We start from the raw sequence: 23224 nt of genomic DNA, 5'->3' as shown, positions 1-23224 counted from the left end.
GGGGGGGGGGGGGGGAATGAACGTTTAATAATAAAAATAGAATCCAAATTCAATTTAAATAAACCGAACCCGAAATAGTGATTCCGGTTTGTACAAATGGATCCCCAAGTCCATAAAGATCCCAAATTTATTGTATGCCATGGCATACCCAAGTGGTTTTCCTCGGCCCTAAATCTCTATATGCATCAGAATCTTCGAGGAGAAAACTGTATAACAAACTTTCTCTGAATAAACCAATTTGGATAGATCAACCGATGAAATACAGATCCAAAATATTTATTTGTTCCGGATCCGGGAATTAAATTGGGGAGTGAAACGTATATATTCTAATCGCATGTCTTGCTCTCGATTTCGGGATTAGTTTGGGTCTCGATCCAATACACCCGGTTATAAGAAGAAAAAAAATTATTCCGAATGTTTTGCAAGGTTTTTAATTAAGATTATTATGTTATATTTAAAAATTCAGTTTCAGAGTACCAAAAAAAAATCTGAAAAATGCAGAAATCTTTTAGCCACAAGTATTAAGAACAGTTATGTGTATCGGGCGACACATATAAGGAAACAACAAGGTAGGGGCCTGGCGGGGAAAAACAATTCCTTTTCTTGGTTTCTTCTTTGTGGAGACTTGTGAAAATGTAAGGACCAAAAAGAACGGTTTCTATATATCCAAAGTCTTACACTGTTCGGGCTTATGTGTGTGCATCCATATGATGAACAGACATATATATATTTATATATATGCAGAGGCAATATGGACATGTAAATGTATAAGCAAGCTTACATCCGCTCGGCGACAGAGTACAGTAGACGGATGGCCACGTTTACAATTCTTCTTTGTCCAAAATGCAATCCGACCCAACCCAAAACGACCCCATTCATATTCGGTTAAGATCGGTTAAATTTCCACAATTTCGGTTTGAAAAGAGACGTCGCAAAATTAAATCTACAGAAGTAACCGATTTTTGATATATTTGCAAGTGAAGAGTAGATGAAGATCAGCATCAACAACATTTTAATCCTAAATTTATTTAGAATCAAAAGAATTCTTTATTTAACCCAATTTGGGTAGCTCAACCGGTGAAACGGGAATGCAAAACGTCTGTCCCGCACCAAATTCCAACCCCAGGCTAGAGAGGAGGTATTCACATGGCTTCCCTCCGACCCCAGATTAGTCTGGACCTCGACCCAAGATACCCGGTTACCCAAAAAAAAAAGAATTCTTTATTTTTACTCATTTTGATTTTGTTAAATATTTCGAGGTATCCCAATATTTTAAATATTATCAAATACGAGACATTGACACTCGGATACTTGATCCCGAACCGAGGGCTGCGAAGTCGGTATGGTTACCCAAAACGGGCAGAAACCTTAACAAAGATATTGTCCGGAGGCCGTCTGAATCCCTCCATCTATGATAGAAGTGCATGTTTTCGCGCAGAGTGACGATAATATTACAGAAACAACAATGACAGAAACGAACCCTAAATCCTCAAATGTTATGTTTCTCCTTACCAGAAGCCTCAATTTGAGCAGCAGCCGAGTTTCTTCAACGCCGACACGTCGTTTTTTACGTCTATTTTCTCTCCTTTGGGGACCGAAGCATTTCCATCTTCACCGGCTTCTACTTGCTTCTTACTCGTGATGTGGTAAATCTGCGTCAAAACCTCCGCAAAGGCGTTTTCTACGTTGACGGCCTCGAGGGCAGAAGTTTCCATGAAGTAGAGAGATTCTTTCTCCGCGTAGGATTTCCCGTCTTCTGTTGGGACTGCTAGAAGGTGGCGGAGATCGGATTTGTTACCCACTAGCATCACCACTATGCTCGGGTCTGTGTGGTTTTTGAGTTCTTTTAGCCATCGGTCTACATTCTCGAATGTTGCACGTCGGGTTACATCATATACAAGGAGGGCACCCACTGCTCCACGGTAGTATGCGCTAGTAATAGCTCGGTACCTGCGAAGATAATGGAAGCTAAGTTTTAGATCGTGGACGTAATAGTGCAAGCGTTTTGCGAATAGAACCACTCATCATAGACACTAGAAGTTCATTAGCTAGCCATGCAAATGGGTCTGGGTTCCACACTATCATACAGCAACAATCTCCTCATATCTCAGGACCTACCCTGGATCCGAATCCAGGACCACACCATAATAACTGCAGCCTTGACCCGGAAATGTGGGTTTCATCAAGGATGTGCAGACTGATTAAATATCCAACGCTTGAATAAATACATGGGTGAGGCAATTGTGCAAAGTGCAATTGATTTCGGTCCAGTTTCAACGAATATTACCCTTGTGAGTGTGGGTGCTCATACTTCTTTTAAGCCATCAATCAGAATCATGTGTTCATATTCTGTACAGCCAGCTATAGCATACATTCAAGACAAGCTAACTCTGGATTACAAAGTCACTGTGACAGCTCCAACCAACAGATTAGAGAAGAAGGAATGAGTGTTTTCTAATCGACGCTATCCATCCCGATTATTTAATCCTTAACCAGGATCACAACTACTCAAACTCAAAAGCTATGTTAGGAACCTGAATAAAAGAGAAGGAATTATTGGCGATCAAGTTAATAGAGATTACCTATAAAATTGCTCATAAACATAGCCCCCCCCCCTGAAAACAACATTCTGAAGGCAAGTACGGATCCGAAGATGCAGAATGAACCAATCATTGCCTAGTCAATTCTTGGAGAACAAAATATGTTGCTCCATCTTGATAGCGGATATTATGGACTAATATAACAAATTAGGCCTATATTTTCTGATGGAATTACAGTAAGATTCCTGATTATGGAGGAAACGAATATGCACCCAATATATAGAAACTCTCGCGAGGGTAATTAATTTTCAGCTAAGTACTGAACTCGCTTCCTAGGTACTCCCATGAAGTCAAATCTCAGTCAGAACCAACAGATCAAGAGCCGGTTTTGTAAGATCCGGATTCGGAAAAGATAGATCTACCAGAAACTAGCTCAATGAACTTCCTGACGCAATTTTCAGACTATAAAAACTTACAAAGCAATATCCTCGACAATGGCGTCAAATCTCAAATGCATTTCAGACCACATGTTACCAAGCAAAACAGAGGTGCAACATAAATCGAAGTTAAAACTGTTCTCCGAAAGAGATCTATCACAAGAAACGATGCAGAGGCACAAATCGACAAATCGAAACCGAAGAACAAAAACGGAGAGACGGGGGAAGACCAAAACGAACCTCTCCTGACCGGCAGTGTCCCAAATCTGAGCTTTGATAACCTTTCCATCGACATTCAAGGTACGAGTTGCGAACTCGACCCCAATGGTGGACTTCGACTCGAGGTTGAACTCGTTCTTAGTGAACCGAGACAGCAGATTCGATTTACCGACGCCGGAATCTCCAATCAGAACAACCTTGAAGAGGTAATCGTAGTCATCATCCACTCTGTATCCCGCCATCTCTGCCGCCGCCTCCGGTGGTCGCTTGCCGTAGAGGGAGAGGGAGAAAGGGGCAGTGTAAAAAAGGCTGGAGCGTGTGAAACGGGATTTGAACAGGCGCGACGAAGTTAAAGAGACGGAGCAGTGACCGTCTGTGATGGTCAGGGTGAGAAGTGGGGTCCACCACAAGTCCACCCATTTCTCCATGCGCTCACATACAACCGATTATTTCCACAGTTAAGAAATCCAAAATGGATACAGGTGGCACTTGTCCCAACGTCCTATCCCCTGGCATCAACAAATAATAATTCCCAAAATAAATTATAATTTCGAACGAAATAATAGGTAGAGGGGTAAATGTAAATACTTATCGAACATGGAATTTCACAGGGAGATTATAATATATCTCTGTTCATCGTTCAAACTAGGGTTTTTATATGCATTTTATTAAATAAAATTTAACCGATCCGAGTCGAATATAGTATATAACCACATTTGGATCAAAATTGAAATCGAAAATATTAAATATGAGCTGAATATTAAAATACCAAAAAAGTTTAAAAAATTAAAATCTCTTTAAATAATGATTATTCATTTCAATAAAAATAGAATATCGTCCAGTCTAACATAAAACTTGGTATTTTTATAATTTATAAAAATCCAAATCCAAAAATAATTGAATCGAAAATAAATTAAAGGCAAAATATGTTATTAGTTTAAATTAGCGGATTTATATGAAATCCTTTAAGAAAAACAGATCATACTATAATCTAATAATCTATAATCATATTTATATCAAATTTAAGATTGAGAAATTTGAATATGAATGGAACATAAAAAAAAACGAACAAAACTTAATTATTTCTTTAGAAGATAAAGATTTTTATGGATAAAAATCGAATATGAACTAAATTTAAAACAAAAACCTCACCGAGTCTAACCTAATATTAAAAAACTTGAATAGATATCATTTTTCTAGTTGCTACAAAATTAAAATCAGAACTATAAAATAAACAAATAATTATGAATTAAAACCCACCCGGGTGGCGGTGACGATGATTTATGCTTCCTCTCTCACCGTTGGATCGAGGAGGCAGAAATAGTGTGTATATATGTATATATATATATAATAAAATAAAAATAAATGATGTTAAATTGATTATATATATATATATGTTATACTAATTAAATTATATTTCCTAAATTGAAGGCAACCTTGACCATCCATACTTATATTTATTTCTTTTTTGTATAAAGGATTTTCTACAAAAAAAAAATAATGATATTTTACATATATGAATCTTTTTCGAGCAGCCTTAGTTCATTTTTACCTAACTCAAATTCCACCAAACTGTTCCTCGTCTCTCATCGTATGTTGTGTATATATATATATGGGCACACAATAGCATGAAGATCCCTCACAGCAAAACCCTAAAACACTCCAAAAGCAAATATATATATAATCCTCCGGAACCCTAAACCCTAAAACCGGAATGGCACGTCCAACGATCTACGTTTTCATGATGACGTTCGTTCTCGTTCTAGGGTTTATTGCAACGTCTTCGGAAGGAAGAAGGGTTGCGATGGTACCTTGCGGCGCAAGAAAGGGTTTTACTTTCAATGCCCTACCAAAGGGCAATGTTCCTCCTTCTGCCCCGAGCGACAAGGGTCATACCGCTCCTCCCGAGGATTCCGACATGAAACATCGTCTCATGCAATCTGTTCCAAGCCCTGCTATCGGCCATTGATTGGATCGTATACGGTTTCTCCATTCGACAAGATTCAATACGTGGAAAAATTAATCTCTATATATATACTGTCCTAATGAAACATTTCATTATATATATATATATATATATATATATATGTATGGAATTGATTTGGTTCTTGATTGATATATTGTAATGTCTTATGGCAAGGGTTATTGATATGGATGCTGTAACGCCTAAGCTGATATTCATGTCTTTTGATCATGTATTTGTATTTTGTGAAATCATTTGCTGTATTTTGGAGTCCGTGACTCTCATATAATGTTACAATATAATTAAACTCATCATTATATACTTTTTAACATTTTGATTTTTTTCCCATGTTCCCACGTGGCTTTTTTCTTTGTTTTGGTACATATATAACATACCGTTAAATAGTTTTATAGAACTAGTGTAAAGAGATTTTGAACATTAAAATCCGGTTAATAAGGGTAGTGGGTTGAGAGGATTATGAGTTGAAACAAAAATAGTAAAGATAAAACATTTTTATAATTTTCCATAATCTCAAATAATTTTTTAAAATATTATAGGGAATAATAACATTATAATTTCAACTAAATATAATATTCCATGTAGGTACTTTTAAATGGAATAGACATATCAAATTCATTTAGTAGATGCGTAAAGTTCATAAGTGAACCATAATATTATACCTTTAATATAGAAAACATATATCTAATAAAGACTGTCATAATTATTTATGTTGAATTTCTTTCAAGGAAACTATCTAGCTAACCGTATATTTCACACGAAATCTATATATATATATATATATATATTGGGAAAGTGGTATTAGGTGTCAAAGATTAGAGAAAAAAAGTTTGGAGTAAATAACAAGGGGAGATAATGGGTACATATACATGTATAGCTATTTCGGTTTAAATATGAAATTTCGAATCTAATAAATATGATTGAATTCCTTTAAAAAAATTTAATTGGATATAATTTTTTTTTGAATCAAATAATCGAATTTAAATTAAACTAGAGCAGAATATTAATTATAAAAATTGAAAAAAGTTGAAAAAGCTAATTTTTTAATAAGTTTTTTAAAAAATGAAAACTAAGTATGAATAGGACCAAACGACAACATAAATAGATTAATCCAAAAGTTGCCACATTAAGATTTTAAATGGATGATATATATATTTTTCCAATATAAAACATAAAAAATGATTATGCCAAACAAGAAAAGATGAAGCGCCGTTTGACTTTGAGTGTAACATCAAATATCCAATTATTCCAATTACAAACATAATAATAATTATATAATTTTTTGGTTACAGATTGCGTGAATCTCTTTACAAAGAAAGTTGGAAAGAGTTACAATCGTCAGATGATTCACTTTGGCACTATAGAAAAAAGAAGTTGATTTTGACTCTCAATACCCTTTTCACGGTCCATTTTTTTTCTTTTTTCTATTTGCGAATTTTTTTATTATAAGAGGAAAAAAAATATGCTTGAATGAACTTAACAGTTCTAAAAAAAGGAAAACATTATTTCCAGCTATATATATATATATACACATACCCTTTATAGATAAATATTATTTGATGATTACATGGTAAACATTCACACACACACACACACACATATATATATATATCGATTTAATATTACTCTAATTGATTAAAGGTTAATATTTCGGGGTTTGGAACATTCGCATATATATATATATATATAATATTTGAAAATAAATATATCTATTTTTCTACGTCGGATTCTCAAATTCGTTTCATAGAATAGTGATAGGTATCGTTGACATTTCATTCTATTTATTTATTTTATTCGTTTGTAAATTTCCAAAACTGTTTTAATTTTTTTTTAAGATACTTTAGTGGGAAGAGTTCAGTCGTTTTAAGACATAAGAAATAGGAAGTGAAATGGACAAACACACACACACACACACATATTTCGAGTTTGTCTTTGTCAATGTCATCGTACACCTCCTTTGCCAAAATGTTAACACATACACATTCAATGAACTATCCCTCTTTTGATTTTTTTTCATAATTTTAATTCTAGAAATAAGAATAAATCCAACAAAGATTGGTATTAGCAATCCAACCTGGATAGTTCAACCGGTGAAATGAAATGCAAAGTATCTGCCCCGAATTCGAACTCCAGACTGGGAAGGAAGTAAAGTATTCACGTGGCTTTCCTCCGATCCTGTTATTAGTCTGGACTTCGGTTCAGGATACCCGATTACCAAAAAACAAAATGGTATTGACAATCACTTATTTCAAATTCATATTATTTCCAATTAATTTGATAAAATTTATTTGATTGATGTTGTGGGAATGCTGAAAATACGTAACAAAAGAGAGAGAGAGAAATATTTTCGGTACGTTTGCATAATAAAATTGCATTTGAATATATTGTGAGAGTTATATTCTTCTAGATGTTATATAATATATCGTAATGGTGCCGCATGTCAACGTGACTTTATGCGCCATTGTAGAATCTCAAAATTCCATGGCGTATCATTCGACTACAGATTCTTGATAGTTATATATCATCGTATATTTATATTATATAGTAAGCTTTTCCTTTAAAAAACTTTAGGGTGGAAGTTCGGTAACCTCCGTTATTTTCGGGATCGTATCTTTATATATACACACACATTTTTTGGTTAAAATTATATAATTGTGATACCATATTAGGATTTAACTTATAATCGAATTTTATTTTTGTTTTCATTCTAATAGGACATAACATAATCCGTAATACAACAACCTAAAATAGTATATAAAATAAACTAAACGGAGTCGAAATTTTATACAAAATTGAAGTATAGAAACTCAACTTTCAAGTTTTCAATAATAAATATAAAATTTAATGGATTATGAAATTTTGCTAAAATTGCAATGGAACCACATTAAGTATTGGATGGAAAACGTTATCGATGTTTGACTTTGACATCACAAAATGGATCGCGTCAAGCTCCGCGTCATCCATACCATCACAATTTAGAAAAAATGTAATTATCTTGTATTTTTACCTTTGTATATATATAAAAAAACTATTATTTTATTATATAATCAGTTAAATTTAAATATTTTTAATATTTTGCACTAATTTTATAAATTATTTGTATATAAATATAAATTTATAATTTTTAAAAAAATTTATGATTAAATTTTATCGGTTCAGATATCCGCGAATACCTGAAAATTATCTGACGGATAATATATTTCGGATATTCGAAAACTCGGGTTCAAATTCGGGTTTTAAATTATGTTATCATCGAGTTCAAATACCCTAAAAATACCGGATACCCGAATTGTATCATCTTAGATTACGAATTATATGCAAACTTATGGCAAGAGTTACAATTTGATCTTTACATAAATACGGATTCCGGGTATAACCCGGTTTTCAGTGAGAATGATTTCTTTCTGACATAAATGAGAATATGACATATTATATATACATATGGATGGTAATATTAAGACATAACAGAAGGTAAAATACATACATACATACATACATACATACATACATACATACATACATACATACATACATACATACATACATACATACATACATACATACATACATACATACATACATACATACATACATACATACATACATACATACATACATACATACATACATACATACATACATACATACATACATACATACATACATACATACATACATACATACATACATACATACATACATACATACATACATACATACATACATACATACATACATACATACATACATACATACATACATACATACATACATACATACATACATACATACATACATACATACATACATACATACATACATACATACATACATACATACATACATACATACATACATACATACATACATACATACATACATACATACATACATACATACATACATACATACATACATACATACATACATACATACATACATACATACATACATACATACATACATACATACATACATACATACATACATACATATAGCAGGTCCCAGTTACAGAGAAATCTTCATTTACACATATGCACAACAAAAGAAGCATTACTCTCACCGGGAATACGAATATGAACACCGAAGCGCTTACCAATTCTTATATATGGGATCTCTGCTGAGTGAAAATGTATACTTCGTCGAAACCCCTCCTGCAATATATGATCTCAGGATCGTTATAAACTCGAATTCTCGGCGAAAACGAGTGAAATTTTATCAGGATTTACCCTGCATATCCGCAGTATGTAGGGCTGTAGTTGTAGATTAGGTTCTCTAGCACTTTCTGAGATGGTGGTCTGTTCAGTGACTTCCTAGCTTCACTGCACCGTATATACAAAGTAACCTTGTAACTTGTAAGAGACCAGTGTATATGCATTTTCTACGCCTACGCGCATATACATACATAGAGCGCAAACGTTCGTGTATTTACGTATTTACAGACGCTGTTTGATACATAAGGTGTAGTTGTGTAGCCAATTGCCCGAGAATGTAATTCCCATTTCAGATTTTATTGGTAAAGCTTGTGGAAGGTAAAGTTTCGAACTTTCCCCACATTGAAAAGAAATCTAACCTGACCAAATAATTTGCAGCATGTTGAGTGACCTGGATTGCATCCTCGGAGTGTGGGATTTTGGATGATCCCCATTCAAATGCATTTTTCTGCAGAGATTTGTGAGAAGCCCGTTTGGTAAGAAAATCAAACTAGATGGTGGACCGATATTGTAGCCTATAAGAGTAAGGAACTGATAATGGGACAAGGCAAGAGAGAGGGCCAAATGAGAGACGTGAAGGAAGCAAACTGGTGTGGTGAATGTACCTCGGGATGCCACTGGAAGCCGGTCACCGGATATCTTTTCGATTGAACTGTCGAGACATAAGTCTAGTAGATAAATAGAGAGATTCAGCCGTTTGGGTCTAAGGTCAATCTCCAGAACTCATGAATCAGTATGGTTTAAGGAATCAGCTTACTACCTTGTCGTGCTCGTCAATGCAGGTTGTGAGGATATTAAAGAAACTTGACAAAGCAGGATTTCCAAGGAGTCTTTCTGGTGAGATACCATACTGGAAAGCAGTTAACAATTCAAATCAGCCGCAAACAAGAAGGAGATATTATGAACATACAGAATTAGACATGGCACTGAAAACAGCCAAGACCATACAGCCTAAGAAGCATGAGTAGTGCAATAAAATGATTCCGGACAAGCAATTAGTGACCCAAAAAAGTTCATATTATTGTTTCAAACATTAAAACTTACTTCATGTCAAGTTGTTTTCCATATAGGACGTATGGAACGGTAAATGCCAAAAAAGTGACAACACTCTTCATTTGCGACGCATTTGAAGAACATAATACTTACCCGATGGTTCTGCATAACCAAGCAGTCGGTACTGAGCTTTCTCAGCAATTGTGGAGGAAATCTGCAACAGAAGACACCAATCAGTCACACAGAATACAATACAGAATACTTGCATAGCATGAAATCTCAAATCTGGTTCATAACTTCATATATATAATGCTACAAAAAGAGTAAAAGTTGGAAAATAAGAAAAGAAATGATGATGAGAGTTATGCACCTCTGGAAAACAGTTCCTTCAATATTAATGTTCTCGACAAACTGGAGAGTCGATGCAGCATCTTCCGCGGCAAATTCTTCAAGAATGTTTCTATCCTGTTACCAACACATGGATTAGAAAGGAACATGTCAATCCCAAACTGTGGCATTGTATATATGTACTATATATTATCTGCTTGTGATTCACAAAAGATGCAACCTAAATTTCCATGCTTCAACGGGGCGAGTAGAATTTTCGAAGAAGTTTTTAAAAGATTGTAGATTCCGGCGTTTTAAATCAAGCTAAGACACATTGATTGAGGTGTATGACTTGAGTGGCAAAAGCTAAGAACAAAGATTCACCTGGCTTATGATCATCGACAACAGCTCGAACCCAAGACAAATAGCATATACCGGAAAATGCTCTCCAGCATCATTTCTCTCCAAAGCTTTCTACAAGAAACATGAAGATTTCAATAAGACCATAGATGGAATTATGGAGAGTTAACATGTGTATTCCGAATAGGCCATTATATTACAGCAGAGAACTCAACAGTCAACATTACATTACATGTTCTGAATAGATAATGCGATAACTTACATTGAAGATTTTCTTTACGGTTTCATAATACAATCCACGTTTAGCCCAGCCTCCAGTGAATATCACGCCATTGACGAGCTCTAGCTTCTGCAGTTGAGAATGTAATTCAGCATGAAGACTGTGAACAACTTTGAAAGGTAGCTCAATTGTTGTTAAGCCAAACACAAACATATGAACATCACAACTACCTGGAAGAGCACTTCTTCAGGCTCGTTGTAGATGAGTGGAATCACACGAGCTCCACCGGCCTCAGCGAGCTTTACGTACGACGCCGCGATGTACGACGCGTTCGTCGCATTGTTTAGTCGTCCCGACGCGCCATCGCCGGGATGACTCAGGATTCCGATCACCGGCTGGTAGTTCAGGTTTGGGTTCAGCGACGGGCACACATGACTCCGGAGGTCAACGGCGCGTGAATCGTCCTCTCCGCCGAGTTGACTCGGGAGGAGAATGGCCGCCGGCGTCTCGGTGGCCTTCGCCACACTGATATCCTTCCAAAGCGAGATCAGGAACGGAATCCAGATGTAGTTCCACATCTCTGAGGAAGAAGACGACGGCGGAGATTGCCTCGGCGGAGCGGCAGCAGCAGAGGAGGAGGAGTGATCGGAGCACGATGTGGTGGAGAGAAGACGAGACGAGAATTCGTCGATTTGAGGATTGAGATTTTGAATTGGAACCATTGGCATTGGTCGTTCGATCTGTAATTGTCCAATCAATGATCGTTCTACGAAATGTTATTTTATAATTGTCCCCTTGGGCGCATGTTTTGCGTGACAAATGAAGCAACTTAATCTCCTTTTTTTTTTCTTATTTGTTTGTAATTAATATAATCCCGAGTTTAGCATTGCCTAATGACTTCGTTACACGTCTTATTCAGTTTAATAAAAGCACATAATGTATGTTATATCTACCCATTTACAAAAGTCAATATTCACGAAAACATCTTTTTTTTCCTTCATTTATCCAAACACGTTTTTTTGACATTTAAAAAAAAAAAATAAGACGATGGTTATTTCGATTTAGATATGAAAATTAAAATGAATATTATATAAATTTATTTGAAACAAATGTATAAAAAAATTAATTTAAAAATTAAATAAACCCAATTAAATTGAATATTAAAAATTTTAAAAATATAAAAATCCGAAGATTTTTTTGAATGGAAACCAAATAAAATCTACATCTGAGAATCAATATAAATTTCAGTAGAAAATTATTCAGCTTCACCATACGAGATTTTCAGAAGAAAATTAATGAAGGAGATTATAAACCGACTCTGGTTTTACTGAAATCATCCCTTGCAAAAAAGTCTCAACATTTATACCATTAATTAGCACCGAGACGACAGATCCAAGAACAGAGATCATCAGCTTTGGGAACTGACTGAAACAGAACAGAACAGAACAGATTTCCACGTGATAAAGAAACCATTAACAGTATATGACAGAACACAACAAAAGAGATGCTCCTTGTCTGGTGCTTCCTCTACATCAAAATTACAGCAAGACAATGATGAGAAAAGAAGAAATCGAGCATTTTATCTTAACTTTGCTTCTGTACTCTCTTGTCTCTTATGGGAAGCTCCATTGGCTTCTGCGCCTCGTGGGGATGGTCCGGGCCTTTGTAAACCTTCAGGTGGTTGAACAGAGCTCTCCCCAGCTGCCCCCATGAACCAGTTTAGTCCAAGTTAGTTAGCCATTGTTATGACGTCACTTAGCTGGCCAGAATAGCCATGATCACTGACCAGTAACCGGCCAGCGGGCTAAAAAGCACTAATCTTTCTACAAACCCGGAAAATGCAAGCATGCATATCGGTTCCATTGATAAAGATGATCAAAGGGTCTGCATTTGATATTTCTAACTTATCCAAAGATTTAAGCTTTGCTGAGCAGCAGAACATGTTCTGCATTCGAAGGTCTTTCAGTTGATTTTGAAATGATTGGTTAAAGGTCGGAACTTTTTCCGTTTTTTGCCACTTGTATGCATCCCGAAATGTACATATGAGAAGCTCATCGTGAAAAGATAACAAACGAAAGGAACTAGGAAAGCTAACCCGTCCTTTAGGAAGCATTCCACGCACTGCATGCTCAATGATTCTTTCCGGAATTCTCTGCTGCAGTTGGCTAAATGTCTCTACTTTCATACCACCAGGTCTCCCCGAATGCCTCCTGTATAGCTTTTGGCTCCGCTTCTTTCCAGATACAGCTATTTTCTCAGCATTCACCTTTAGTTATACAAATCAAATGACCAACAAAAAGACAAAACTCTCGTTAGAGATAATTTCAAATATGGCCATCAGAACAAAGCCTTAATCTTTCCCATGATTCTAGACCTTCTGATAAAGAAGATGAGGAAAGAGGAAGAAATTGTTTTGATCTCTATTCCAAGCTTACTTTGAAGTTCAAAGAAATGAAAATTCATCACAAGAAATGCTAAGCTCCGTAAGCGATACACCATATGGCCGATTTATCTCCATAATGACTAGGAACGAAATCAAATTTCAAGAATACGCATTCTTATTAACTGCGAATCATATTCTGCCTTCAGAACCTGGAAACAGCATATAACTATCTAGATTTTGTATCAAAGAACAAATAGGAGAAAATGAACTGAGAAGCTCATACCACAATCACAAAGGCTCCCATGTCAACACTGGGAGTGTAGGAGGCAAGGTTCTTCCCACGGATTTGCACAGCAATCGTAGATGCCAACCTCCCGAGAATCTTGTCTGTTGCGTCTACCACATACCATGGCTTGTCCGTATTCACATGATCTGAGGCTTTTGGATACCATGTCTTGTTCCAGATGTCCTTTCAACACAAAAAACACAATGCTTTCAGGCATGCCGCTAGCCAAAGTCCTAAAAACCTTGAAAAAGATCCAAATCTCCAACTAGACATATAAAGGAGCGAACATTCTCCATGGCAAATTCAAAGCCATGATGCACGAAATTCACAGCGGAATTCAGACAGTTCCCAGATCATTATCTACAACTTATACCATACTAATAAAAAAATGTCTCATATACATACACACACAATACACAATACATACAACGACGCAAAAGCAGGCAACTTTGATCAAATCCGCTTTCCATTGAAGGAGAGAGTCCGGTTTGGGATGACAAAACAATCGACCCAGATTTCACATTCACCTAGATAACAACTACACTGTACAATAATGTACTAATCATAAAAAGGTTCTGAAACTTTGAATATATGAGCACTGATAAGTAGGCGTTTGAAAAAGAGGGGAGTCCGAAAAGGGGGAAAACATCCTTACAGGACCATCTGCTTCGTCTTCTTCGAACATCCATCGCTGGTTCGCAGGAACAAGAGACCGGCTCTTCTCCTCCACTTCGCATTTCACCTGAAAACCTCTTCTCCTGTTCGCAGAAATGCCGACTCGTACGGACGGATTCGAAACAGCCACCAAGGAAAAGCCCAGAAACGGAGACCTTCTCTCGCCTCCGGAGGATTTCACTGACGAAGACGGTAACACAAGTGAAGAAGATGAGCAGAGAACCGCCATTTTCGCTCACCCTTTGGTCTTGCTCTGAGCTTTTCGGTTCTTTACCAATGGGATAAGATTGGTTTTTCGGTGGCAAGGATCGAGAAATAAATCCAAATTTTAAGGGTAAAAAAGAATGTCACAGAAATGGGTTTCACCCGGATCTGAACTGGAGCTCCGAACAATAGACAGGTACGGGTCGATAGTGGCAAAATATGTAAATAAGTTGAATATTAAGGGACATAAATGTAATATGAAAACTGTATGGATCCGGATCCAACCCGAAACGGTCATTTCTCTTGGAGAAGGAAAATCTTCAGAAGCAAGCCAAGTAGACAATCATGGCGTTGATATCGTCCACTCTTCTTCGCATAAATCTTAGTCCAATTTTACCCCTGAGATTCCCGAAATTCACGGGGGTTTCTTCTTCTTCTCAATCTCTCAATTCTTCCAGATTCGGAAGCTCTAAATTCAAACCTCTTTCCGTCGGTGCCAACGGAATGTTTCCGGCGAGCAGAGCCGACGGTGGTTCTGCGGCAGCGGTTTCGTCGTTGCAGGGGGCAGTGACGGAGGCGATGAACCTGATCCAAGCGGCGCCTCCGACATGGAAGTCGGCAGTGGTCAACAACTTATTGATCTTTGTTCTCGGGTCTCCGATCCTCGTCACCGGATTGTCCGCATCGGGAATCGCTGCCGCTTTCTTGCTCGGCACTCTAACTTGGCGGGCTTTTGGCTCCCCTGGCTTCCTCTTAGTCGCCGCGTACTTCGTTATTGTAAGTACACCTGCACTCCATGAATGAACTTTTTATTTCAAGCCTTGTCTCTGGGACAGATAAACCTCAGAGTTTAACTGGACAGTTGCATAATCGGTAGGAGATCTGAGATGGCCTGTGGTCATAACTAGGGCTGACTGATGTCTCTGTCAACGAAATGCAAAATGGAATTGTAGCTTCCAAACTGTTTGGATTGTCACATAGTATGTTAGCCAATGCGGAGCATAGATTCGAACTGAAATTTGTGATTGATCAGTGATGCTGAAGTTGGTTTAGATGAATCTGCAATATCACAGGGAACAGCGGCAACAAAGGTTAAAATGTCCCAAAAAGAGGCACAAGGTGTGGCTGAAAAGAGAAAAGGTAGAAGAGGACCGGGCAGTGTGATTGGTTCAAGTGCTGCTGGTTGTGTATGTGCTTTTCTGTCGATATATCAGGTAGGAGGTGCCGCCGTTTCTCAGCTCCTCCAGCTTGGTTTTGTCTCCAGTTTCTGCACTAAGGTGTCTGATACCGTGTCCAGCGAGATAGGGAAGGCTTATGGCAAAACAACGTAAGTATTCCACATCTGTCTTCAGTTGGACCCTTGTTTCTTGATTCATGTTGCATGGAACAATTAGCTAAGATCGAGACTCTTTTCAGGTTAAAAAGTTTAGAGGACTTGTAAAATCACGATAGGCTTGCATTTTCTCCACGTTGTTGAAATTTGCAATTATTTGGCAGGTACTTGGCCACAACATTTAAGGTTGTACCTAGAGGAACAGAAGGAGCTGTAAGTGTTGAAGGAACATTGGCTGGACTTATTGCATCACTTCTCCTAGCCTCTATTGGTTGTTTCCTGGGTCAGGTACTGCTGGTTGTTTATGTTTACCATTATTTGTTATTAATTGGAAAGTTTCTAACTTGTGGAACATGGTAATGTTTTTGTTGTTTGCTTCGAGTTTTTCTTTCTCTCTTCACTTGGTTTCTTATGTCAGTCAAAGGTAAAATGAAACTTGATTTTGGTGGTGAAGGGATTAGTTAATACACATTCTTCAAATAGTGATTACTAATTCAGGGAACTGAAGAAAGCGAATCTCATACGAAATCAGAGAGACCATTAACTTGTGACAACACCGAACATAATTTCATGTGTAGTTGCAGTTCCGGGTTTCGAATTGGTCAATAAAGGCCCAAATGGTTGCAGAATTTTATTACAGCAGATTCTTGGTAGTTGTTGACTAGAAGTGTTGATAAGGTTAAACCAGGGCAGATTTCTTATGAGTATATGAAGACCACTTTATATCTATGTTCTACTGTTTAATTATACCGCAGATAAGTCTATATCATCATATCATATCAAGATTTTCTCATGAATATGTATGCTCTGGGACTGTCTTCCAAAATGCAGATAACTCCTCCAGAGGTGGGAGTGTGCGTACTAGCTTCCCAGATTGCTAATTTTGGGGAGAGCATAATAGGCGCCACTCTTCAGGATAAAAAGGGATTCAAATGGGTATGCATCTCCCTTTAGCAAACGGGTCCCTCAAATTTTGGGGAAGCACTAGTGATCTTTAGCCAACATTTATAGGAAAATTCTCTCAAATTGAGTAGAAAATTTAGGATTCCTTTACTTCCGAATTTAGTCAGGTGAAGAACAATGATAGCAGTAAATCCAGTTCCCTTTCCTGTGGCTGTGCCTATTTGACTGAGAGACCCTCTTTCTAAAACGATCAAATTCCATTTTGCAGCTCAACAATGATCTGGTAAACGTGATCAACATAAGCTTGGGAAGCATTGTTGCCATCTCGATGCAACAATTTTTACTCCATAACTGGATCAAGTAACCCCCCCCCCCCTCCCCCACCTGCTATGATCTGGTAAAGTTTTTTGTTTAAAAAATCTTTTTTATTTTGTTGTTCTAGTATGTTCTGTTATAAATGCTAACGTTGTTCACATTTGTCTAGCAATATATAGAAGAGGGCATTCAGTCATATAATAGTAATCCATTCCTCGATTATGCATCTTATTTTTTATTTTTCTAGTAATATATTTTATATGCATGAAGGGCCGACTGGGTTTAACGATGAGGGACTGATGATTCGAATTCACCTTTCTACATTAAAATGTAGGGAAAAGTTAGGGAAAAGTTGACTTAGTATATTTCCTTCTCTCACATGGGATACGAACTGGATTAATCTTTTAATATATTTTATGTGCATATATATATATATATATAAAATATAAATATTGCATCTGGTAACAACAAAATTGACGAGATGGGCTGTGTCTGTGACAAACGGAGAGGTGACAGGAGTGTTACTCTAATAGTATTTATGCGATGCGTTACTTCTACGACTCTGTGGTCCCGATAATTACGCTGCGGCCACTGGATAGGCCGCGACACCCGATAACCCAATAGACAGAAGAATTTCAGCTTTTTTTTTAAAATTAAAAAACAAAAAAGTTTTTTATTTTTATTTTTCAGTTTTGTCACCAGAGTTTTCTTAAGAATAATATCTTTAAAATGTTTTAAACTAACTATGTATTCACGTCATATTTTAAGAAATAAATCATTTTGGCGTAGGCTTTGAATATACTTGCATGTGTGGAATCATAACATATTTAAGAAATAGAAAGTTATTAGTTGACAATACAAAGTTTATGCAAACTTACTATTCAGGAGAAGGATGATAATTTTTTAATGAATTAAATTCTGTTTATATTTTAGTTCGATTTCTTTTAATTTTACTGAATTATATTCCTTTCTTAAGCTTGTTTTATTTACATTAGTTCAAAAAATTATTTCTAAGAATTTTAAATTTAGATTTCATTAAAATTAGTATTATTTGGTTCCTTTACACCGCCACTCCCGTGAGCAAGTTTTCTTCTGGATATTGCAAAAGCTTATTATAACTTAAAAAAGACAAAGAAGCTCTGTTTTCTACAAATTTCAAAGTGCTTTTTGTTCTTCAGGTACACGCGGCAGTCTCACATTTTCCTGTCCTTATCTCTCACCAGAATCAATGCCACAGAGAGAAATCATAAAGGAAACGTTTTCTCTTTCCGCTTTCCCAGTTACCAAACACCCTGTAACCGCGAAAAGACTCTTCTTTTTCGTGTTCCTCAGCCAAGATTGGTCCTTTTGATCCAAACCCACTTCGGCTTCATCGTGTTACACTCTGTATCTCGTGTAATGGCCGCTGATTCGGCGGACCGGCGGGATTTTGTCGTGAAGATCGACGGCGAAGACGAGCGGAACAATGGCGGTGCCGGGGACAGCGTCGGAAGAATCTGGAGAGACGGCAGTTGCGATTTCTGGACCGATGGGCATGACAATCCGAGGAACGCTCCTAATACGGCGGTCGACGGCGGAAGAGACGCCGCGGAGCAAGACGAGGGTTTCGATTTCCGGCGAGGTGGTAACGGCGGAGCGGAGGACCCTCCGACGAAGCTGATCGGTCAGTTCCTTCAAAAGCAGAAAGCTTCCGGCGAGGTTTCACTTGATATGGATCTGGGCAGGGTCGAGCTTCAGCCTCGTGGCTTAACTCCGGTGTCGGAATCTCCGGCGTCGGCGACGGCGAACAACAATTCCGCCGCCGTGAAGAGACGGGACAGTAATGGTAGCGCCGCCAACGAGGACGGAGAGGTCGTGAAGTGTAGTTCCAATGCGTCGTTTCAGAGAAGCTCCAGTAATTTGCTGAAGACGAGGACGAGGTCTCGGCTTCTGGACCCGCCGACGCCGCCATTGCCGCCGCAACATCCGGGGGAGATGAAGTCGGGTCGAGTCCCGAGATCGGGTCAGTTGAAATCCGGATTCTTCGGGAAAACCCCAAAAACACCGGGAAAAGAAGAAGAGGAAGAAGACCCATTTTCAGACGAGGATGTTCCAGAAGAGTACAAGAGAGATAATCTGAGTTTCTGGATCTTGCTTGAATGGGTGAGCTTGATTCTGATCATCGCTGCTCTTGTCTGTTCTCTAGTGTTTCCTTTCTTGCGTGGCAAGAAACTGTGGAAACTCGAGCTGTGGAAATGGGAACTGATGGTTTTGGTGCTGATTTGTGGTAGACTGGTGTCTAGTTGGATCGTTAGGATCGTCGTCTTCTTCGTCGAGAGGAACTTCTTGTTACGGAAGAGGGTTTTATACTTTGTGTACGGAATCCGAAAGGCGGTCCAGAATTGTCTCTGGTTAGGGCTTGCTCTGACCGCTTGGCATTTCTTGTTCGACAAGAAAGTCGCGAGAGAGACAAACAGCAAAGTTAAGTACGTGACCAAAGTCCTCATCTGTCTACTTGTCGGTTTCGCCTTATGGCTCGTAAAGACACTGTTGGTTAAGGTTCTCGCCTCATCTTTCCACATGAGCACCTACTTTGACAGAATCCAGGAATCTCTCTTCACTCAGTATGTCATCGAGGCCTTATCGGGTCCTCCATTGATCGAACTCCAGAAAAACGAGGAAGCAGAAGAAGAGGAGAGAATTGCAGACGAGGCAAAGAAACTCGTGAACCCTAGCGGCGGTAACACTCCATCGGGTACCGGAAAAAGCCCGAGAACCGGGAAAAGCCCGTTGGTATCCCGGCTGCTGTCAACGGAAGGTGACAGTAAGGGGATAACCATTGACAGCCTGCACAAGATGAACCCTAAGAATGTTTCGGCATGGAGAATGAAGAGGCTGATGAATATGATCCGGCATGGAGCACTTACCACGCTGGATGAACAGATACAAGATTCGAATCTCGAGGATGATAAGGGAAACCAGATCAGAAGCGAGTTAGAGGCGAAACTCGCTGCAAGAAAGATCTTTCACAACGTCGCAAAGCCCGGGTCAAAGTAACGTTTTTTTTCTTCTTCTTTTTCGGGTGTTCGAAGCCATTGCATTGGCTGAGTTTTCGTCTCGTCGTGTTTATAGGTTCATATACATGGAGGATATAATGCGATTCATGCCGGAAGATGAAGCGATGAAGACATTGAGCCTATTCGAAGGAGCATCAGAAAGCAACAGAATCAGTAAATCGTCATTGAAGAATTGGGTGGTAAAGAATGAAGCTTGATTTTATTTACGTGTTTACTGACACATGCCATGGTTGGATCTGTGAAGATTGTGAAATTTTTTGGCAGGTGAATGCGTTTAGAGAAAGAAGGGCACTGGCCTTGACCCTAAACGACACGAAAACGGCGGTGAACAGGCTTCACAAGATGGTGAACATACTTGTTGGAATCATCATTGCAGTGATTTGGCTTCTGATCCTGGGAATTGCTACGACCAGATTCCTGGTGGTGATCAGTTCGCAGGTAGTGCTTGTCGCGTTCATATTCGGGAACATGTGCAAGACGGTCTTCGAGTCCATCATCTTCTTGTTCGTTATTCATCCCTTTGATGTCGGCGATCGCTGTGAGATTGACGGCGTTCAGGTAAATCTATAAAGACATTACTCTTCTACAGGTCGAGTACCCGAGTTTTCCCGGGGATACCTTGTGAGGAACTTTGGATATCCGCGGGGTGAGACAAGAACTCGGGTATACTTATACCTTACTACTCGGGTTTTCGTCGGGGAGGGACCCGACCTCCGTACTTGTCTGTGGTCGGGTTCTCCGTGTTCGGGTACCCATGAGATGGATACCCACGTCCAGTCCTACTCTCTGTCGTTATACTTATACCTTAATGGAAAACGGATTTGTAACTCTGTTTTTTTTTTGGTCGAAAACCTCAGATGGTGGTAGAGGAGATGAACATATTGACAACAGTGTTCCTGAGGTTCGATAACCAGAAGATCGTTTACCCGAACAGTCTCCTGTGGACTAAATCCATCGGAAACTACTACCGCAGCCCTGATATGGGCGACGGAATCGAGTTCACCGTCCACATTTCTACTCCCGCTGATAAGATCGCTTTGATGAAGCAGAGGATAACGAGGTACGCATCTAAAACAAAATCCAATCTTATTTCTCGAGAATCTTAATCGCGCATTCATCACATGTTTCGTTTTATGATTCGGAAGCTACATTGAGGGGAAGAAGGATCAATGGTACGGGGCGCCGATGATAATATTCAAAGACATGGAAGGGTTGAACAGCGTGAGGATAGCGGTGTGGCCAACGCATCGGATGAACCACCAGGACATGGGAGAGAGGTGGTCGAGACGGGCTCAGCTCGTTGAAGAGATATCTAAGATTTGCCGAGAAGTAGATATCGACCATCGGTTGTACCCTCTCGACGTCAACATCCGACATATGCCGCCTCTGCCCGTTTCCGACCGTCTCCCTCCTGCTTGGTCCGCCGCTCCGACCAGCCGAAGTTGAACTGAATCTGAACGCATTGCCATTTTGTGAATGAGTTCGGCTTTTATGTGAGATTCCTTTTCTTTTGAGGAAGAAATTGTTACTTCGAGATTTTGGTAGAACATGTAATAGCTGGTCAATATAGAGGTTGATGCGAGAACTCGAAATTTCGGATATTCGCTATCGGTGGAATGAATACGGAGACCCGACTTCTTGCTTCCGTCGTTCATCTCGCTGTCGATCATTGATTCTTGTGACCTCGTCCTCTCACCGAAAGTTGTCGTTTACCTTGTCTCATCATTTCTCGCCCCGTTGCTACCTCGTCTCCTCGATAACCCGAAAATCCGTGGGTACTCAAACCATACCCGGATCCTTGCCTCAAGCTCAAGTATCTGAAACTCGGATATCCGACTCCTGCAAAACTGAAATCGGATAGTTTCACCGAGAAATTGAACGAGATGAAATCAAATCAAATACACCAAAAAATACCGGATACCCAACCCGAATTCCCCATTGTTTTCTCTAATCAGGATGAAATGATAACCTATAACTTAGCCCTCTGTTTTTAAGATAATCGCTACACACTAAGAGTGACATCACCATTTCCCACATCATTATCTCACACATACTGTATCGGATCCGTTACTTCCAAGGATCAAAAACATGGGTTTGCATTTGTTGCAGAAGCAAAACCCAAACTTAGAACCGTCTTCTTCTTCGTTTCCCGACTCTTCTGCTCGGGTAACTCGAAACCGAACATGTCTGGACGCTTGATGTGGACGAAATGTCGGGAACAAACACTACATCCGAGTGTCCACGACGCGGGTAATAACTCTTTGGCCAGTTCAACCCTGACGCCGTTGGTGGCGAAGGAATCTCCGGCACGGCCCAAGAACTCTCGTATGTCTCTTTTCCTACACATTCCTCGTCTTCCATTTCGTCTTCTTCTTCTTCTGCTGCTGCTGATCTCATCATCGACGAGCTGTCTGAATCTCCTCTTCTGCTGGTATCCGCCTGCAAGAAGAGATTTTTTATGAGAAAACGAAACAGAGATATGCATTCTAGGAACCGAGAGTGTTATATCAGTACCGAGGTCAGAGAGTGTTTCTGAGGACAAAGTCGGAATCTTTCCGAGTTCAAATACTCGGAAAACCCATTATATGCATCTAAAGTGTAAACCCGTATGCAAAATAACACAAGATCAGACTCAAATACATACAGCGGTGCATTCGGGAAAAAGGAACTTACTTTGGTTAACCTGTTATTGTCAATATACTCGAAGCTCTGGTCAAAGTCGGTTAGCCCGAGAATATCGTCTAGTTGCCACTGAGGAATACTTCCAGCCGCTGAACC

At 38.8% G+C, this 23224-nt stretch overlaps 6 protein-coding genes across 8 annotated transcripts in view; 2 read left to right on the top strand and 4 right to left on the bottom strand.

Annotated features, from left to right (window-relative positions):
* Window positions 1-1311: 1311 nt before the first annotated feature.
* LOC104813998 (ras-related protein RABA1b-like) lies at window positions 1312-3514 on the bottom strand. Its single transcript, XM_010541846.2, has 2 exons — window positions 3218-3514; window positions 1312-1950 (listed from the first exon to the last, which is right to left on the bottom strand). The coding sequence occupies exons 1-2, from the start codon at window positions 3436-3438 to the stop codon at window positions 1521-1523; spliced, it is 651 nt and encodes a 216-aa protein (XP_010540148.1). The 5' UTR covers window positions 3439-3514; the 3' UTR covers window positions 1312-1520.
* Window positions 3515-8946: 5432 nt separating this feature from the next.
* Window positions 8947-12049, bottom strand: LOC104813997 (gamma-glutamyl hydrolase 2-like). The gene is made up of 10 exons (XM_010541844.2): window positions 11522-12049; window positions 11334-11420; window positions 11096-11185; window positions 10755-10849; window positions 10538-10598; window positions 10152-10241; window positions 9997-10059; window positions 9751-9839; window positions 9407-9499; window positions 8947-9331 (listed from the first exon to the last, which is right to left on the bottom strand). Exons 1-10 carry the CDS (start codon window positions 12017-12019, stop codon window positions 9280-9282), a joined length of 1218 nt encoding a protein of 405 aa, XP_010540146.1. The 5' UTR covers window positions 12020-12049; the 3' UTR covers window positions 8947-9279.
* A 590-nt stretch (window positions 12050-12639) lies between these two features.
* LOC104813996 (50S ribosomal protein L13, chloroplastic) lies at window positions 12640-14939 on the bottom strand. Its single transcript, XM_010541843.1, has 4 exons — window positions 14616-14939; window positions 13958-14143; window positions 13387-13557; window positions 12640-12992 (listed from the first exon to the last, which is right to left on the bottom strand). The coding sequence occupies exons 1-4, from the start codon at window positions 14862-14864 to the stop codon at window positions 12876-12878; spliced, it is 723 nt and encodes a 240-aa protein (XP_010540145.1). The 5' UTR covers window positions 14865-14939; the 3' UTR covers window positions 12640-12875.
* Window positions 14940-15134: 195 nt separating this feature from the next.
* Window positions 15135-17607, top strand: LOC104813995 (protein VTE6, chloroplastic). Its single transcript, XM_010541842.1, has 5 exons — window positions 15135-15616; window positions 15913-16166; window positions 16337-16460; window positions 17004-17108; window positions 17344-17607. Exons 1-5 carry the CDS (start codon window positions 15185-15187, stop codon window positions 17437-17439), a joined length of 1011 nt encoding a protein of 336 aa, XP_010540144.1. The 5' UTR covers window positions 15135-15184; the 3' UTR covers window positions 17440-17607.
* A 948-nt stretch (window positions 17608-18555) lies between these two features.
* Window positions 18556-22089, top strand: LOC104813992 (mechanosensitive ion channel protein 6). The gene is made up of 5 exons (XM_010541840.1): window positions 18556-20422; window positions 20502-20625; window positions 20711-21004; window positions 21304-21506; window positions 21592-22089. Exons 1-5 carry the CDS (start codon window positions 18789-18791, stop codon window positions 21890-21892), a joined length of 2556 nt encoding a protein of 851 aa, XP_010540142.1. The 5' UTR covers window positions 18556-18788; the 3' UTR covers window positions 21893-22089.
* The window catches only part of LOC104813993 (B-box zinc finger protein 22-like), a 2764-nt gene continuing 1494 nt past the window's right edge, over window positions 21955-23224 (bottom strand). Inside the window, exons 3-5 of one of the 3 annotated variants that reach the window (XR_771843.2) lie at window positions 23120-23224; window positions 22501-22885; window positions 21955-22293 (exon numbers count right to left, since the gene is read on the bottom strand). Coding sequence is in view for 1 of the 3 variants with exons in the window: in XM_010541841.2 (XP_010540143.1) it covers window positions 22571-22885; window positions 23120-23224 (420 nt within the window). In the remaining 2 variants the exon portion in view is untranslated. Of the gene's footprint in view, window positions 22294-22320; window positions 22886-23119 lie in introns of those variants that run through there. The other 2 variants (XR_771844.2, XM_010541841.2) reach the window with 2 other exon arrangements.

This window comes from Tarenaya hassleriana, unplaced genomic scaffold (assembly GCF_000463585.1).
Source record: "Tarenaya hassleriana unplaced genomic scaffold, ASM46358v1 Cleome20, whole genome shotgun sequence".
NCBI classification, from domain to species: domain Eukaryota; kingdom Viridiplantae; phylum Streptophyta; class Magnoliopsida; order Brassicales; family Cleomaceae; genus Tarenaya; species Tarenaya hassleriana.
Note: the sequence above shows the minus strand (reverse complement) of the source record. Positions and strands in the feature narration are given on the sequence as shown.

Coding starts and splice junctions, on each gene's coding strand:
- LOC104813997 (XM_010541844.2), bottom strand. CDS start 12,019: ATGCCAATGGTTCCAATTCAAAATCTCAATCCTCAAATCGACGAATTC. Junction 10,242..10,537: donor TGGTTATGCAGAACCATCGG/GTAAGTATTATG, acceptor ACTGCTTTCCAG/TATGGTATCTCACCAGAAAG. Junction 9,332..9,406: donor ACATACTGCGGATATGCAGG/GTAAATCCTGAT, acceptor CATATATTGCAG/GAGGGGTTTCGACGAAGTAT.
- LOC104813998 (XM_010541846.2), bottom strand. CDS start 3,438: ATGGCGGGATACAGAGTGGATGATGACTACGATTACCTCTTCAAGGTT. Junction 1,951..3,217: donor GACACTGCCGGTCAGGAGAG/GTTCGTTTTGGT, acceptor TTATCTTCGCAG/GTACCGAGCTATTACTAGCG.
- LOC104813996 (XM_010541843.1), bottom strand. CDS start 14,864: ATGGCGGTTCTCTGCTCATCTTCTTCACTTGTGTTACCGTCTTCGTCA. Junction 14,144..14,615: donor AAGACGAAGCAGATGGTCCT/GTAAGGATGTTT, acceptor TTGTGTTGAAAG/GACATCTGGAACAAGACATG. Junction 12,993..13,386: donor GAATGCTTCCTAAAGGACGG/GTTAGCTTTCCT, acceptor TCATGGGGGCAG/CTGGGGAGAGCTCTGTTCAA.
- LOC104813995 (XM_010541842.1), top strand. CDS start 15,185: ATGGCGTTGATATCGTCCACTCTTCTTCGCATAAATCTTAGTCCAATT. Junction 15,617..15,912: donor TCGCCGCGTACTTCGTTATT/GTAAGTACACCT, acceptor GCAATATCACAG/GGAACAGCGGCAACAAAGGT. Junction 16,167..16,336: donor AAGGCTTATGGCAAAACAAC/GTAAGTATTCCA, acceptor ATTATTTGGCAG/GTACTTGGCCACAACATTTA.
- LOC104813992 (XM_010541840.1), top strand. CDS start 18,789: ATGGCCGCTGATTCGGCGGACCGGCGGGATTTTGTCGTGAAGATCGAC. Junction 20,423..20,501: donor GTCGCAAAGCCCGGGTCAAA/GTAACGTTTTTT, acceptor TCGTGTTTATAG/GTTCATATACATGGAGGATA. Junction 20,626..20,710: donor CGTCATTGAAGAATTGGGTG/GTAAAGAATGAA, acceptor ATTTTTTGGCAG/GTGAATGCGTTTAGAGAAAG.